The 18,377-nt window shown below is 41.3% G+C and overlaps 1 protein-coding gene across 8 annotated transcripts in view; it reads right to left on the bottom strand.

The window, feature by feature from the left end:
* FAM189A1 (family with sequence similarity 189 member A1) overlaps positions 1-18,377 on the bottom strand; it is a 138,313-nt gene that overhangs the window by 4,322 nt on the left and 115,614 nt on the right. For 4 of the 8 annotated variants that reach the window (XM_035335508.1, XM_035335511.1, XM_035335515.1 and 1 more), the window contains 5 exons: positions 12,506-12,666; positions 11,769-11,907; positions 7,880-7,955; positions 4,524-5,117; positions 572-649 (listed from right to left, as the gene is read on the bottom strand). In XM_035335508.1, the coding sequence (XP_035191399.1) occupies positions 572-649; positions 4,524-5,117; positions 7,880-7,955; positions 11,769-11,907; positions 12,506-12,666 (1,048 nt within the window). The remainder of the gene's footprint in view (positions 1-571; positions 650-4,523; positions 5,118-7,879; positions 7,956-11,768; positions 11,908-12,505; positions 12,667-18,377) is intronic. The other 4 variants (XM_035335509.1, XM_035335513.1, XM_035335510.1 and 1 more) reach the window with 2 other exon arrangements.

Genomic DNA, 18,377 nt, shown 5'->3' with positions numbered 1-18,377 from the left:
TTAATGGTAAGGAGAAACACCAGCTACTCGGTGTTACGTATGTAACTTGGAATGTTTTAGCTCGCTTGGCTTTAAGGATAAAGTTCCCCTTACTTCTAGTTAGGCCCCAAAAACGATAAGCAGAGAATCATATATGAGATTGGTGAGAAATACAGAGAAAGCAAAAATGCTAAACTGAAAGAGTCTTCAGTCGCAGCATTTGTGATTTGTGATCAAAGGCGGCTTCCAAAAAAAATTTAAAAAGGCAATATAACCGAATGAGAAAGTTCTGCCTCCACTCCTCATGCTTGCACGTGGAAAGAATCCGTTTTTGCTCTTTACAGTATGCTGTGAGACAAAGAAACCCAATCCACTATATTTAGTACAAGAACCAGGAATCTGGCAAGAGGTGGGCTCCCTGAACAGGTGTAAGTATGGTTCTGTTGGAACTGTCCATCATGCATGTATGCTGTCACTGAGCAATTTTTACTCCGAACTTTCTTGATCATATTTCTCTATCAGAAGCTTATTTTAATTTTCAAACCAAAATAAAGAAATCTACACAATTCTGCTTTAGAAAACAGATCCTCACCTGTTTCTGATGTTGCTGGAGATAATCCTGCATCTTGATGCTGTCTACATGTAGGAGTAGTCCAGGTACAATGATCACCTTTAACCAAAGACAGAGACAGACAGAAACAGCACAATCAAGCCGTTATCCTGTGCCGAAAGCAAGGAAAAATATGTTTGGATCTTTTGTCAACTCCTTTACTGAATGAATCTACTCAGCTGAAATACTACTTGCAAGATGTCCACTACTATACTGAGAAATATCCTTCAAGCTGTTAAATAAACGCAGACAGAAAGATAGTTCCTTGCTTGTTGGTTTCCTCTTATGCAGCTGTCAACTCCTAATACCTCAGGCCTAAGCACGGAAGTTACAGAAGGCTCAACGCGTTCTAAGGGCAGGCCTCAGGCCATCCCGTATTTCCTTGGCAGACAGAGTTTGTCTTTAAAAAACAAAAACAAACAAAAAACTGGGAAGATGAAGCTCTCTTATTTCTATAAGAACGGTATTTTGTTCAGTACTTCTACCTCTTCCCCTCCCCCCGTTTAAAAAAAAAATCATTCTTTGCAGGAGAGATGCTATCCACCACGAATTACATGAATGGGTAGGTGACCACTATGGTTACTGGTGATCCAGTTAATAACAAATGTTTGCAGAGCTTCTCCAAACAGCTCTGGACATAGCTGCCTTCTAATGACTGTTTCTGGGATGCCAGCACAAGCATCAATGATCGTAAGATCACACTATGCTGTAATTAACAGTGCACTCTTTTTGATCTCAAGCTTCTGATGGGCAAGATGGAATAAGTCCTTCCATTTCTGCTGTGTGTGTTTGTCTGTTTTCAGAACTGAAAACTATTTTAAACTTCTTGGTAGATTAGAAGATGTTTTCTTCCATACCTTTAGGGAAAGTTTGTAATGAAAATAATTAAACGTAGTCAAACAAACATAAGATGCTACACAGAAAAGTAAGAAAAGAGACAGCCACTGTTCTGTCTTGAATTTTCCTCGTGCTGACATACTGCAACTCATGAATCACAGCATGCTTAATGAGAGGAGACAATCGAGAAGTTCCATCTTCCCATCCTTTATTACCCTGCTTAACACACCTGTGCCAGAGACAAAAATACAATCCTGGACACTATCCTGAATTACCTGGAACACAGACACTACCATAATCACTCTGGAGTATCCCAGGACAATTAGCTGACAGAGCCACGTGGTTATCACATTTTGGTATAGATTAAGTTTACTGAAGCAAAGACCAGTGCTGTAAGTTGATTCTGTCCTCCTTTGCTATGATAAACTTCATGGAGAAAAGACAAAGGAAAATGTGCAAACCACCCATTTGTAAGGTTCCCCCCCCTCCCTTTTTTAAGTGGTAAAAACTTCTAACAGAGATTTTATGTGAATGCACAAGGCTTAAATTGTCAGGGACCACACAGTGATTATAAAGGCAGTTATTAAACCAAACTTTTATCTAGTTTCTATACTAGAAATGACAGATACTTTAAAACAAATAAACAAGCTCACTTTCAGCATTAAATGATAAATGGGGGAATTATTGAGTCCATCCTGCCGAGATGTGCTTGAAGCACATGAATTATGTGTTAGCAATCTGAAAGCCTACCCAGTTGTATGCCTGACTCCTAGATCACTGATATATTAGATCTCATACCTGTTGTGTCACAACCCTGTTGCACTCACACAACATCCCTGTGCCAAATAATTTATGCTCCAAACGAGGTGCAGTGCAATCACAGTAACATTCAAGGCCAATTTACAAAATAAAAAAGCCCTACACAGCTTTAATTCTAAATCTGTTACCATTGACTTCTATGGGCAGGTTAATCAGCAGGTGAGTTATTTTTCTTAAAGCAAAAAGGCAGGATCCTAGGACAAAAGTAAACCCCACTTACTGATCTGACCATTACATTTTCCCATTTGTGAAAATGCCTGAAGCTTCCCCAGCCCTCAAATCCCCAAAATCTGTAGCGTGTCTCTTACATGACTTATTAGTCTCAACAAGATGCAGTTAGACCAGTAGTCAGTCATGGAAAACCTAGATCAAATGCTTCTTTAAGTGAGCTGAGTATAAAGAACTTCAGCTGTGTGTCACAGCTTAGGAAAAGCGTGCTCAAGGGCTGCTACAAGCAGCCTGTACATGTTTGCAGAATGGCCACTTCTGATATCCAAATAAAGGTCATCAGCAAGTACAGTGAGGAAGGTGAGTGAAATTAAGTAGTGAAAACCTTCACAGAGTAAAATTTTGCAAATTCTAGTTTGCCAAAAATATAAGTGAAAGAAACGTGCAGATCTAAACTCAAGTGCTTCTCTTGAACATTCAGTGTTAAAGAATCTTCTGTACACAGAATAACAGCACAAATACATTCCCTCTGAGTTACCCCATCTCATTCTCCCCCTCTGCCACGTGCAGATCAGTATCTCTAGAACTCTCTCTGCTTCATTATTCATTATTACAATCTTTGCTAAGACCAGTTAAATCTCAGTAATGTTTAACCCCTGTTCTCAACTAGGGAACTTGGAAATTAGTCAAAATAATTCCTGTAACTATAATAAATGAAATAATGCCACTTCTCCAGAAAAGATGATGGATGTATTTAGGACGTGTTAAGAATGACGGCAGAGCATCTGTTATGGCAGATGTCCCAGCAGTCAGCTAGAGCACATAGATATGGCTGCCTCCATTAATATCTCTGTCAAACACTTCTCAAAGAGCATATGGAGCTCAATATGGAAAACTCACACAATGCAGTCCAGAAGAGAAAGGGCTGTTCTTCTCATGTTTGGCACAGTGTAAAGGATTCAGAACTTCCTACTTACTGTCTGCACAGCAGCTTCATATCCTAGCCCAATAAATTTCATAAAATAAGTGCAGACTTCTAGATTAAAGATTCACATTTCCTCGACAGCATGCTGAAAGCAGATTTCTAAAGGTAAAAGACATTCAATTACTGAACTAGGTATGAGGTCTCTGAAATTCATAGGAACAGAATAATGATGCAAGAAACAGAACAGAACCAACACTTCATCTTCCTAAATGAAACCAGTCATTTCAGCATTTTGTCTACTTTTGTTCTGAGCCAGTCATGATTTTTTCTCTTGAAGCCTTAGAAAGCCCAGTGAATGCATATGTATCAGCATCATCTGATAACTCACAAAGCTTTCATCTTTACTTTCAAACCACTTCTCCAAGTCACCCCTTTGAATCCCTCCAGTTTACATCCTTTTGTAAAGCCTGTACTTTTCAAATGCTTTAGACAGATCTACATTCCTGCTGTTATTTGACCAAGCCACTCCCTAATAAATCAAACATTTATTTTCCACCAATAAGCTGATTTTTATGAAGATACAGCGTTCAGCTAACAACTCCTCTCTTCTTCCCAACTTGTCTAAAAGGAGATTCATAGCAGAAGATGCTTATCCTCAGCAGCCAAAAGCTTTCCTTTTCATTCATCAACTTGTCATGTGCCTCAACTTTCATTTAGTTTTTTCTTTAAAACTTGTCACTGTACAGTCCAATACAGTTACATTGTGACTGCCTCTGAAATGAACCAGTCCTGTCAATGTCAGTGTCACCTTCAGGAAACACAACCTGCTGTGTTATAAGCATGACAGCTCAATTAATCATTTCCCACATAGAACCCAGCTATTGTTCAACCTTGTAGTTCAGTTTCTCAATGTAACAGTAAAATAGGGGTGGAAGCATCTACTCAGGAGACGGTTTTCTGATCGGCGCAGAAAGGCTGGGACAATTCAGAAAACCCAAATTTAATTCACTCTGTCATTTTTACCACTTTCACTTAAAAAAAAAATAAATCTAGAAGGTGTGCACGGAATTAAAGTCTTCACATTCAGCCCTCACTGAAAGGTTTCACAACGTACAGCAGCACCAAATGCATAAAACCATCACTCATTAATTCCACGCTCCATCAGCCTCGTCATACTACACCTACCTTCTGCATAAGACGAACACGATACAGGATCACTCGATGATCGGACTATATTTGAAATTCGGTATTTTGTCACATGCTGCTGCTGGACAGTACTCTCAGGGCTACTTGCATATGATGCAGTATTTGGAGGTCCAAAACAGGGAGCAGTCTGGGAAGGGACAGCAGGCTGGCTAGAGACCATACAGCAGATCTTCTTTTCTTTCAAATGTGACATGACATCGCTTTCTTGAGCAGAACTCTGCAATTCTCTTTCTGAGGGGCTGAAATTCTCTGAGGAACAGTCTGAGGATCTGCCGTGGGCACAGTCCTCATTTTCCTGTCCTTGTGACTTGTCCATAGATGTTCTGCTGTGCAAACTGTCATCCTCATCAGGAAAACCCTCTGAGCAAGTTCTGTGGAACCTGCAGCGGATGCTGTAATCCAGACTGCTGCAGCTCTGGCCTGTAGCTCCTTTGCGGCTTGCACAGCAGGGAGAAAAATCTGCTGAACGGAGAGAGCCCTGAACTTCTAGTGAACAAAGATCTTCGGAGGAGCAGCTGTGGTCTGGGACATCAGCAGCCTCAGAGACCATCAATGAGGTGCTCTCACCAGAAGCTGCAAAAGAAGAAATTGAGAGAAAAGGGAAGACTTGCACCACCACCACCCTGCACTTTAAATATACTGATTTAAATTTAGGAATTGTCAAGTAGATCAATAATGATTCAAAACCTTCCAGGTGACAGAATGCCAAAGCAGTAACATAATTTCCTTGTTTTTAGTGTCTTCCAGCAAAGATAATTTGTGTTGTCAACTACTTTCATCAGCTAATAAGCATTTTTGAGCACTGAAGCCAAAGTTCCATCTGAAACGACATTTGGATAACAGCAGATCTTCCACTGCTGGTTTCTCTGGTAAACAGCGAGAAATTGCATGTGGTGGTAGGCAAAGTAATACTTCACAGAAATGCTGGGAAAACAAGGCTCTGATTACTTCCAAACCTATCACTTCCGTAAATGAGAGCTTTCTAACCAGGCATAATTTCCTTCAAACATATATCTCAGATCTTTACAAATGAGAACTCTTCACATCACATCTCTGGCACACAACCTAAGAAATCAGACACTCACGCTTCAGATACAAGCTAAACCTTCTGTGCAGGGTCACATCATCTTGGAAGCCCTCTGTACTACAAATTGACATCGTTAACACTTCCTCTGTCGGGTGTTCATGTAGATGTTATGGATGAAAATGGCTCCTTGTATGAAAATAAGCATTTGGCTCTGCATTATTCCCAAATTGGTGACAGAAATGAAGGAAATAGAACCAGATCACATCATCTCCCAGTCTCCAGTAATATAAGCAACAGTTTTCCCAGATCTGACTGCAATTCCTGAGGAGGTCCTACATCCAAAATCAAAATATTTACAAAATATAAATCACATTATTCTATTCAGCTCAGCATCCTCTGATGCCCTTTTCTGCATAACAGCTGTCACTAACCATACTGATGAGACAACTGTGCTTTAACTTTTGTGTTCACAGGAACAGAAAAATAGGATCTTGCAGCGAATAAGAGAATGTTCATAAGCACCCCCAAATTTTGGTGTCTAGGAAGCAGAAAGCTTTCCACGGTAGGCAGAAATTAACTATCAAAATGAAAATCAAGTATTCATTAGATTAGATTTTATGAAAGACATTTTTTCCTCACATAAAATGGATCAAGCCAACTATTTTCTTTTGGGGCTTGTAGGAAACAGATCTGTAATACAACGCAATCACAAGATTGCCAACAAGGACATTGTAATCAATTATGGAAATAACATCTGTGCAGCTACATTATGTCAAAAATGCATAATATGCACTGCTCAAACTGCAGCAGTTTATTGGACCATTTATATGTGATGGGTCCCCAAACATTTTTTACCTAATGAGATGATTCTTTTCAACATATTCTTTTAACTGAGGCTTTGAAACATCTATAAAGTTATATGGATAACTGGATAAAATGGAAGTATCAAGTTTGTGCCTGTCTTCAGAGCAAAGATCTTCACTGTCTTAACTCTGGTTTGGTTGGATTTAACTGATAGCTAGACTGGGGCTGTTTGTACCGTTTTCCACCTCAAGGGCCTTACGCTGTGTTTGCAGCTTCATACTGTGGAACTCTTCTATGGGTGCTTTTTTTTTCCCCGAGTACTATACAAAGCAGAAGGGGGCTGAAGAAGATGAGAAGGGATCACTGCTCAGAAGGCAGGGACTGGTGACATCTGATCGATTTTGCACAACCAGAAGACCTTCCTGGTTCCCTTACGCATGTGCACAGCACAGTATGTAACATCAAAACCATGGCTTTAAGCTGGTCCACTGCTTCCAAGTAGTCAAAAGTCTTGCACTGGCAAGACCTGCACTTAAAATTGAGTTTCATATTGTGGATGTGAAGTCCAAACATACTTCTGAATTTTAGTACCTAGCTGTGCAGACCAAGTCCTTGTTAATAGCAGAAATTAAAGGCCAGTCACCTTCAGTTATCGTACTCCACTGCAGTTGTCAAACATCAGCTTGTTTGTTTTAATATTTAGCAGTAGTTAAAGGTGACAGCTGATGGTTCTTCTGGAAATTGAAGTCCTTCAATTATATGCAGAACAGACACTGTGTTAAAGACCAGATTCTCCTCGCTAGCCTGCTCCTCTGCCTATAAGTGTACTAACTGAGAACACCTACCGGGCTGTTCATTACATGAAATTATATGAAAAGTACTTATTGGAAGTTTTACTACAGTAATTATTTAATGCGAACTACCCAGCATCTCTCAGTCCTCATAGCTGAAAGCACTGAGTTTAAAAGGCCCTCCACAGCAACAGACATGTTAAGGAGGCCTCTGTTAGTAACTTTTTAACTTAAACATGCTCTGAGCTGTTACTCATATGCTGCTCTCATTCCAATCTGTGCTTCAGGAAGCACATTTCTTGTCTGGGCTGCTGGAAGCCACGCAGGGTAACTGCAACACACAGAGGGGGCATGTGCACTATCTCATACAGGCACTCACGTTTGTGACAATGAGAAACAAACTGCCTGTTATATGCATAACTCTTCAAAGAGAAATGACAGTTGTCATATCTGCCTCAAAGGGCTTTAATCACAATGAGCATGCTTCCAGGGGAGCTAGAGAGCATGCTTTGTTAAACAGAACTCCCTTCTCAATTCCTCTGTGCTTCCAGCCACATCTTTTATGGCTGCAAAAAGCTTCTTGCCATGAACAATTTGGAAGCAAATCCTTCTTTCTACATTGGCAAAGGCAGAAAAGAAGTAAAAGCCCACTCAAAAATCCTAAACAAAAATATCTCTGCCAAGTAGACAACAATAACACTATGATCAATCACCTTGTGTGCTGAAGCCCGGGGTCATGTTCCTCTCACCCAAGCTTGATTCAGATACTTGCTGATCAGTACCAGTGACCTAAATGAAAATTGTTTAATGAAACAGTACATTAGTCAGCAGTTTACCAAAACAAAGTATAGCACCAATGATCTACACAATACAGAGCTGGCAACATGAAATAACTATCTGCTGCTACTCAGTCTGAAAACTAATTGCAATATTTTACAATGTTTTTGGGTCCGGAAAAATGCAGTGCAAAGCAACATGCTTAAAGCGTTTGTTAGTTTGTTTTTCTAGAATCTACAAACTAAATTCATCTTGAATACAAAGCAGCTGGGGCTGCATGGCCACATTACAAAACTGGCATGTCTGCAGTGCTTCAAACTTATTAAGAACAGTCTCTTTTTCAATACTCTATATTTTTCGTATTATGTTTCACATTATGTTTCACATGATGTCACCCTAAAAAGGATGGAAAACAAAAAATAACCACAAAAAAAAAGGATGGAAAACAAAAATAACCACAAAAACAATCATAAGAGCAGTGTTCTCCTCTGTGTATTTGCCAAGATGTTAATACCTGCTGTATTTCTAAGCCCTGTAACATCACTGCCATGCTGAGGCAGGGTGTTCTCCACCCTGCCGGAGATTGCTGAAGGGAGATAATACTACTGACCCTTTTTCTGAAAGAGTAGATCTAAGTGGGTAACTTCCCTTCACTTTTGAGAATTGTGTCAACAAAATACAGAATCAGTCATGCTGGAAAGACTTTATACATAAACAACTGAAATTTGGAAATTTTTCTTTCTGCTGATTTTAATAGACTTTGTGTTGAACCTTTTTGCCAGTCTCATTAAATTTTCAGCAGTTCTTCGGGATCATGATTATTGTATGTATATTTAATAAAAAGATTCCAATAAATAGCTCATAAAAATACATGTGAAAAAACATAGAAAGACAGGTCAAAGGGAATAAGATGGATACTATCTTCAGCAGAAAGAATCAAATCTGCTTCTGTAGGGCCACAATTAACTAGTAAAAGCTCATTACAGCTGGTGACAGACTTGAGAAATAACCATCATTCACCTCTTTGAAAACCTTTTTGTCAAGAGATTAATTTGTATCTGGCCTTCTAAAAAATTCAGTATGACACTATTACTCTGAACTTATTAAGAAAAGAGCTTTCAATGCATATGCCAGTGTAGATTAATCATGCATATATACACATAGCTTTTTGCACCCACTCATTTTTAAAACATATCTATCCATAGCTTACTCTCACCAAGTGAGCAAAAAACATTTTTCAGACACTATTTTTAAAAGTGATTCTAAGCCTAAGGGTTTGTGAATATAACCCCCAAAAATAAAAAAGAACTAGAAAGAGTTTAACTCAGCAATACATGCATAAGGGATTGGAAAACAATGAAAAAGCAAAAGCAGACATATTTTTAGAAATATGCTTGGAAATTTCTTAAGAGATTTTTTTTTTTTTTTTTTTTTTTTCCTTTGAAGAAAACTATCATATCTGTTGTAAGAAAAAATCAGTGATGTCACTGTAAGTTGCAGATGACTCCTGGGAACTCACTGTGGAAGCGCTTATTCTTCTGCTTCAATCTAGCACAACACATTCATGTCTTTAGTACGTTTTATTCACTACATCAGCGTCCTAGAAATACTCTGCTGCTTATGCTGAAATAATAGCCTTCATCAGCTAGGAGATTTATATTTTCCAACCTGAACACCTACTACCAAACCGAAAAAGTTTATTTTTGAAAATGGAAACTGTAGTTTCATTTTCAAATAGGTAATGCAAGAGCAACTTTATGGAAGCAAGTATAAGCTTGTAAAAAGGATGTAAAGTTTGGGAGATGTTTTGTCCAAAGCAGGAAGTGTCCTCAAGTGCTTTTTGTTGCTGGAGAAAGTTGAATCAGAAAATAAAATGATTATTTTCTCTAACTTGACTTCTGAAGAAATAATGTCTTAAAGGTGTTTGCTGTTTGTGTTTTAAAATGTAAAGTTCTTTTAAAATCTATGTTGTTTCACAAATTCTTAACCATGACAAAAGAATATCTGCTGAATACTTGTGCTGAAATGTTTATTGGCATTGTACATTCTCCCAGTCACCTGGCAGATATAGTAGCAACATCTAGTACCTATAAAATGGTCTAGTACCTATAAAATCAGTTACACGCAAGGCTGAGGTTTTGGCAAATCTCCACTAGTGAAAAAGAACCATCTGTAGCTCCGATCTAGTAAAGCTACATAATTTATATACCAATAATACTTTATATGCATTGGTAATTGATTAATCTTCTTGCTGGGGGGGGAGGGAGAATCATGGTTGTAATTGTAGGAGTAACAGTGACAAGATTTAGTTAGATCAGTCGTGTACAGTTGGCAGGTGGGCTCACACAGCTGCCTGCACTGCCTAGTGTAACAAACCTTACTGACTTGTACATTCTTCAACATAAAGACTGGCAAACCCAGTCACTAAGTTATCAATACAGAAAGGTGAGAAAAAACATGCTTTTAACAAGTCTGAACAGACTACAAGTTAGTAAAACATATAGTCACTGGTATAATTCACCCAGATCCTTGATACGCTTTTTCTTTTCTACATCCTAGTCAATACCTCCCATGGAAAACAGTGTGGAAAGCTTTTTTTTCCATGGTGATAAAACCAGAATTCCTAATCAGTGCAGATGACAACAGCAATTTTTGTTTAGATGCAACCAGTTAAATTAGCGCTGACATTTGTTGTGTATGAAATGCATGAATACTGAATCTAATTTGATACAATTTAATAAAACTCTAAGGAGCTCAATCCATCTAAAACCAAACACAATCTATTGCTAGATGCTCAGTAGAGATTAATAATTACTGTCACATAATGGTTCCCAGAAGCACTTCTGTAGCTAAAGCTCAGCTGTGATTTCCACTGCAAAGTCAGCCTTTGAGAGCTTCAGTTCACGCCGTCCTGTGGCTTGATGTGTATAAAACGAGAACATTTGCACCACATAAGAATTTAGGATTCCATTTGTTTCCTCTTGAAGACCTACAGCTGTCTTGGACTTTGTCTCTATTCCTCCATTTACAGACTGATAGTGACACTGACTGCAAAAAATAGGCTAGGACTTTCGTCATGAAACGCAGCGTACAAAGTTGCTGTGTAGGCTTTAGTTAGCATTGCCGATATACTTCACTTCTGATACGGAGCATCTGTTCTTACTTTGCTCCTACAAGCTCTCCAAATCAGCAGCTATCAGGCAGATATAAACTCTCTATGTAATTACCACCACTTAGTAATTTATAGTCACCACTCCTTTTCGCTATGTGACAAATGTTCCTGGAACCCGTCTGTCTTGAGATGGACATGCAAGGTACTGACACGGACCCCAGATACCAAAGTTTAGCAGTTAATACATCTATAAATTAAAGCTCGTGGTCTCCTTGAAAGAGCATGACTTTGCTACTTTAAATTATACTTTGTTAAATTATATATATTTTTTATATGCTAGGTGTTTTTATGCAGTTGGATACTGATACACATGAAAAGTGCAATCCCAATTACAAAAGCGCCCAAATTGATTTTGTGCTTAACAATAAACAGACCTTCTAAACCTTACTTAGTATTACATAAAAAAATCTTATCACAGGTATGATCAATCTTTTCCCCTCCAAAAATGTATAATTCATATTACTTTTGTCTTTAAAAAAAAAAAAAAAAAAAAAAAGAGAAAAAAAAAATCAACTCCTTCAGGGCTTGCAGGTTCTTCTGACCCAAAGTACAATTAAGTCCTAAATTATTACAGGTCATTAAAATAATATAAAAGTGTTTCACATCATGAACATTTGGAGGCTATGTAAATAATTCCCTTTGACTTTCCTTACCTGACTGGCAGGCGTCTCTCCAATGACTGCCTCATAAGGAGGGGGCAGCTCAGTTGGATACAATATTCCTGGGCTGTTAATGGTGACTTCATACAAAGCACTGAATGGGGAATGCGGAAAGTCCAAATGGAGTCCTCTACTTAAAAACACAAGGCAAATTAACTCTTAGGAAATTACATTAGATTTATTTGGCAGACTATTATCTACACCACAGCGATGTAGAGCTTGCTTTGCATCAAAAGCAAATACACTACAAAGAATTTCATTCACAAAATGCAGAGAGCCGAAATGAAGCTCTCATTCACAGCGTAGCTTTAAAAACGGCATTTTGTTTTGGATACCAGCCATCTGTACTAGCCCATTTCAATCACTCATGTCCTTCACTACTCCACAACAATGCACATACACAGCAATCATTCCCTTAGAAAATTAAATCTCACATTCAAGTGTACAATGTTAACCATAAAAGGATTATCTATAAGCTCAGTTCTGCTTTAAGTTCACATATTGTTATCCTTTTCTTACTTAAGTTCAATCACTCCTCTATCCCAACAGTGCTTTAACATAAATATTTCCTCATGAGTCCTAACAAGTTTGCGAAATAGGTATGTAATCTCCCTGGAAAAGAAGCAGCTAATGTAAGCAGAAGGCATTACTTTGTTTTGTATTCTTTGAAAGAGTTTCATAGTCTGTAGCTCAGAGCTATGCAGTAACTAACAACAGGGAAGAAGAATCACCTCTGTGCCTCTACCACAGGTGTGCAGGTGTACTCCGGTGGGTAGTAGGGTGGAGGTGGTATTGGTGGTATGAATTCATCGAAATCCAAGGTTTGATGCAGGACAGTCCCGTGCGGAGTCATGCAGTCCGGATTGGCAGAATGTGGCCGCTGTGGCAGAAACTGAAAATGAATAGGTCAAGTTCCTTCACATGGCAGAAACAAAATCATCACTGATAACATGAACTGTAACAAAAGGTCAGTTTTAGCAACTCTGATCGATACGTGGTTTTATGAATACCCATACTGAAATGGAAGAAACACTTCTGGAAGCATAAGAATATGTGAGATCAGCAAGGAGTGAGAATTAAATTGCTAAAATATAAAACAATGTTTTATGAAAGGCAGAGGGACATGTGCCTCAAAGCACTTACCCTTAGGATGGAGAACAGGCATTTCAAATTAAACAGCATTTCAAGGAACTATTCTACCTCACAATACAATTTTATTATAGCACTACATAATCATCTGCACTTTAATAATTGAGTAACAACAGATACAATAACTAAAATAACAAAATAATTGCATGTTTTTGCTTCCAATTTGAAATGCCTTGTGCTTAAAACAAAACCAAACAACCCCCAAATAAAACAAACTATAAATCAGTTGCCATATAGTCGTTACATTTTGACTAAGGATACCATATTTTTCACTTAAGCAACAACAAAGAAATCACAGAATCACAGTATTATCTCGGTTGGAAGAGACCTCCAAGATCACCGAGTCCAACCTCTGACCTAACACTAACAAGTCCTCCACTAAACCATATCCCTAAGCTCTACATCTAAACGTGTTTTAAAGACCTCCAGGGATGGTGACTCCACCACTTCCCTGGGCAGCCTATTCCAGTGACTAACAACCCGTTCAGTAAAGAAGTTCTTCCTAATATCCAACCTGAACCTCCCCTGGCGCAACTTTAGCCCATTCCCCCTCATCCAGTCACCAGGCACGTGGGAGAACAGACCAACCCCCACCTTGCTACAGCCTCCTTTCAGGTACCTGTAGAGTACAATAAGGTCGCCCCTGAGCCTCCTCTTCTCCAGGCTGAACAAGCCCAGCTCCCTCAGCCGCTCCTCGTAAGCCTTGTTCTCCAGGCCCCTCACCAGCTTCGTTGCCCTTCTCTGGACTCGCTCGAGCACCTCCATGTCCTTCTTGTAGCGAGGGGCCCAAAACTGAACACAGTACTCGAGGTGCGGCCTCACCAGAGCCGAGTACAGGGGGACAATCACCTCCCTAGCCCTGCTGGCCACACTGTTTCTTATACAGGCCAGGATGCTGTTGGCCTTCTTGGCCGCCTGAGCACACTGCTGGCTCATATTCAGCCGACTATCAACCACTACTCCCAGGTCCTTCTCTGCCAGGCAGCTTTCTAACCACACATCTCCCAGCCTGTAGCTCTGCTTGGGGTTGTTGTGCCCCAGGTGCAGGACCCGGCACTTGGCCTTGTTGAACTTCATGCAGTTGACCTCGGCCCATCGGTCCAGCCTCTCCAGATCCTCCTGCAGAGCCTTCCTACCCTCGAGCAGATCGACACACGCACCTAACTTGGTGTCATCTGCAAACTTACTGAGGGTGCACTCAATGCCCTCATCCAGATCATCAATGAAGATATTGAAGAGGACCGGCCCCAGCACTGAGCCCTGGGGGATGCCACTAGTGACTGGCCTCCAACTGGATTTGACTCCATTCACCACAACTCTCTGGGCCCGGCTACCCAGCCAGTTTCTAACCCAACAAAGCGTACACCAGTCCAAGGCAAGAGCAGCCAGTTACTTGAGGAGAATGCTGTGGGAAATGGTGTCAGATGCCTTACTGAAGTCAAGGTAGACCACATCCACAGCCTTTCCCTCGTCCACCCAGCATGTCACTTTGTCACAGAAGGAGATCAGGTTCGTCAAGCAGGACCTGCCTTTCACAAACCCATGCTGACTGGGCCTGATCACTGGTTGCCCTGGAAGTGCCGCATGATGACACTCAAGATAATCTTCCTTGTGCCAGCTTCCCTGGCACTGAGGGAATTGTTGAGCTACTCCTACCCAAAACTAAAAAAAAAAAAAAACTAAAAAAAAAAAAAAAATTAAAAGTTTTAAAGAAAGGTTTTTAAGGAATCAGGAGTCATGAAGTCCAAAGGAAAACATACTCCCTGATGGGAGAGAAATGCTGAAGAAAGTGCTAATGAGGCAAATATTAACTGTTTTACATCAAGAGGGTCATTGGGAAATTCAAGCAAGGTGTGATGCTGTGCTATCAAAATATGTATGTGTAGGAATCTATATACTCCGGCTGAACAAGTATGCAGGAGTTGTGAGGTATGTCAAAAGGTAAACAGGAAAATTATCTGCACTCAGCCCAAGGGGAGCGAGAACCAGGAATTCAATGCTTCCAAAATGTACAGGTAGTTTACACAGAACTCCTTAGAGTAGGTAGATTTAAATACTTATTAGTCTTGGTAGATCATTTGTCAGGGTGGGTGGAAGCTTTCCCTTCAGCATCTGCTACTGCAAACATCGTAACTGAATTCTAGAACAAGTAACTCCCAGGTATGGAATTGTTGAAAATATTGACTCTGATCAAAGAAATCACTTTATGTAAGAAATACTGCAAGGGCTAATGTGGACTATAGGAATTAAGTGGAAATTTCACACTCCTTGGCATCCTTCATCTTCTGGAGAGGATCAGACAGTAAAGAAGCAATTGAAAATCAGCTTCCCCAGACAAAGTGCTTACCTTTGGCACTTCCCCGAATTCGAACTGCACCAAGAAAAGATGTGGGAGTTTCACCATATGAAATATTATTTGGATTGCTGTACTTGGACAAAGGGAATGAGTTACCTCAGTTTGAGACAAAATATACTTTTCTTAAGAACTGTTTACTCAGGCTGTTGTCCTCTTTGTCATCTCTCAGGACCCATGGACTGTCAGCTCAAACCCCACCCTTGGAAGTCCTGATCCATCCATTCCAAGCAGGAGATTGGGATCTGATGCGAAGATGGAAAGAACTGAAGCTGCAGCCTGAGTGGGAAGGAGTGTTCCAAGTGCTCCTGACTCCTGAGACAACAGTAAGAACGGCTGAGAAAGGATGGACTCATACCTGGGGACATCGCCCAATGCCGGGACTTTTCAACTATGATGGAGAGAGGCAGCCAGTTCCCTCAGGACCCTGGGATTCATGTCACCAGGTCCCATACACCTGTACATGTTTAGATTCATCAGGTGGTGTCAAACCTGCTCTTCACTTACAGCGGGTGGGACTTTGACCCCACAGCCTCCATCTGTGGGTTCAGGGAAATGAAAGACTTGGGAAGCCCATCTGCCAGTGCAGACGCAGGCAAAGCTGCTGAGTACCTCAGCCTTCTCCATGTCTGTCGTTACCAATTACTCAGATGTAGAAACTCACTCCTAATGTAAGAAATTAGCCACCTATAATTGCTCACACACTCCCATTTTCACCCCTCAGTCTATTTTCACAAGTGCTAAAGGTGCAGGTGGCCCTCGGGGACTCCTCTGGCAGCCCGAAGGGAGCTGGGTCCTCTCTTGTGCTCTTCCTCGGGGCTCTGTGCAGAAGGGATGCCACCGGTCACACAGGGTTGGGGGATGGGAAAGAAGCACTCACACAACCCCTGAGAACTGGCAAGAGCTGTTTATTGCTGGGACATCTGCGGGATGTCCGTGAGATTTGGGGGCTCCAAGCTAATGCTTGGGATGGGGCCTGAGCAACGAGTAGGGAGCTGGCTGGGCACTACTGTGATGCAGTTTGTGCCTCCTAATGGCACAGACTGAAGACGTGCCGGGGTAGTCCCAGGTCTGTTCTGGTTGCGGTGGATCCACTTCCATTGCCTCCTCCGTATCTCCTGGTGGATCCAGCTCCACGGGCTCCACGGTGTTGGGCAGGAGGATGAGCCAGTCTTTGCCCGGGACTGCCCAAACAGGATGCCTTCGACTCGGCATGTTTTCTGGCCAGGGTGCCGCACCAGGGGGTCGACCTGTTCCACCCTGAGGTCCCATGCCGCTGTCGGCTTGATGTTCATGCCTGCGGTGCCAATGATATCGCTTGGATGTGTCTGTGGGCTGCGCAGCAGAGGTCCCTCGAGCACTGCTGTACCTGGTGCTGCTGGCGCTCTCTGTCCATGACACGTTTCCTGGTCAGCTGCCTTCCTTCTTGGTGCTGCTCTGGACGGCATGGCTGTCCTCGCAAACCAGGCAGAGCCGCTTCTCCCCTTGCTGCCTCTAGTCTCTGAGTAGCTCAGCGAGTGGCGGGCCAGCGGCAGGGGGCCTGTTTTATAGGGCCCACAGGCAGTGGTGGCCCCTGTGACCTCAGCAAGCCTAGGTGATGAAGTGGCCCACGTGTGGCCAAAGGCGGCTGTGTTGGGAGCAGCCTGGGAGATGTCCTCACGTGGGGGAAGGAGGAGGGTTGGGGGGGCTGAGGGACCCTTTTCTGGGGCTGGCTCCCCTGGGCCATTTGGCTTGCCTGAGAGAAAGGCAGCCCCTAGACCACAGGGACTGCCCTGCACCTCCCGTGTTCCACACAACGTTTTCCAGCCCAGGCTCTAGCCTCTCATCAGTGTAACATGGAATCACAGAAACATTAAGGTCGGAAAACACCTCCGAGATCATCTGGTCCAACCACCCCCCTACCACCACTGTCACCCAATAACCCACGGCCCCAGGCACCCCGTCCAACCTTTCCTTGAACACCCCCAGGGACGGTGACTCCACCACCTCCCTGGGCAACCCGTTCCAGTGCCTGACTGCTCTTTCTTATCTATTATATATTATTGTCATCTATAATCTATTATCGATTATCACTTTATTAATATTTATTAATTTAATAAATATTATTAATATAACCTATTTTCTAAATATCTGTTTTCTAATATCCAGCTGACATCATTGAGATTTACTACTTCAAAAATGAAAATTCTGCTTTATGTAGATACCTGAAAAATTAGTAAACCTGGGGGGGGAAAAATAAGTTTGATAAGTTTGCAAAAATAGTACTCTAGAATCAAATAGTATTAGATTTATTAATAACCTCATAAGGAGGAGCGTGCACTGTAATTAATACTAGTTGCTGTACATATGTAGATCAAATGGGACGGATTTGACTGATCTCAAAAATATTTGGGGAAAAAAAAAACAATACAACAAGATCCTACACAGAGTAGCTCAAGATGACAATTCCTGGGGATTTAGAAACATTTGGGAGAAACTAACTTTGAGCCAATACAACTGGCTCAAACAACTATTTGTTGGTACTGTAATAATAATGGCATTGTATATCTGTCATCCCCCGTGACATCCGAAGAAGAATACTGCACCTTAATGTTGGAAAAACTCAAGAGTGCGGATGTGAAGAGGTGCAAAAACAACAATGGGAGTAAGAAAAGAAGAAGGGGGAACTGTGAGAAACCAAGTTGTGTTTTTGCAGTAGAGAATTACTTTTCTGTATTCCAAGGTAGCTGTGTAGGCATAATAAGGAGAAATGCTAGGTAGGGAAGTGGACAGCAGAAGGCCTCACTGTTCCGAAGTAAGGCAGAAGCTTGAGAAAAACAGGATGAGCAGTGTGAGAACAGTAAAACAACGATCACAAGTTCTCAAAACATAAGAAAGGAGAAATTAAAGGGTTGAAAAAAAGAAAAATTGTACAGATATGGTATAGAGGAGCATCGAGTAGCTTGTGAACCTGTAGGACTCAGCCAGTGAGGAAACAGGAGGTGATCAGGCGTTGGGGAATAGGGAACAAAAAGTTATTATTGTTTACTAAAATGTGCTCCTGATTGACGGGACTCCCGCCATTGCAATTGCGAATAAAATAGCTGCACAGAAGGTCCTGT

This window comes from Oxyura jamaicensis, chromosome 10, assembly GCF_011077185.1.
Source record: "Oxyura jamaicensis isolate SHBP4307 breed ruddy duck chromosome 10, BPBGC_Ojam_1.0, whole genome shotgun sequence".
Lineage (NCBI taxonomy): Eukaryota > Metazoa > Chordata > Aves > Anseriformes > Anatidae > Oxyura > Oxyura jamaicensis.
This window is presented reverse-complemented; position numbering and strand designations above follow the sequence as displayed.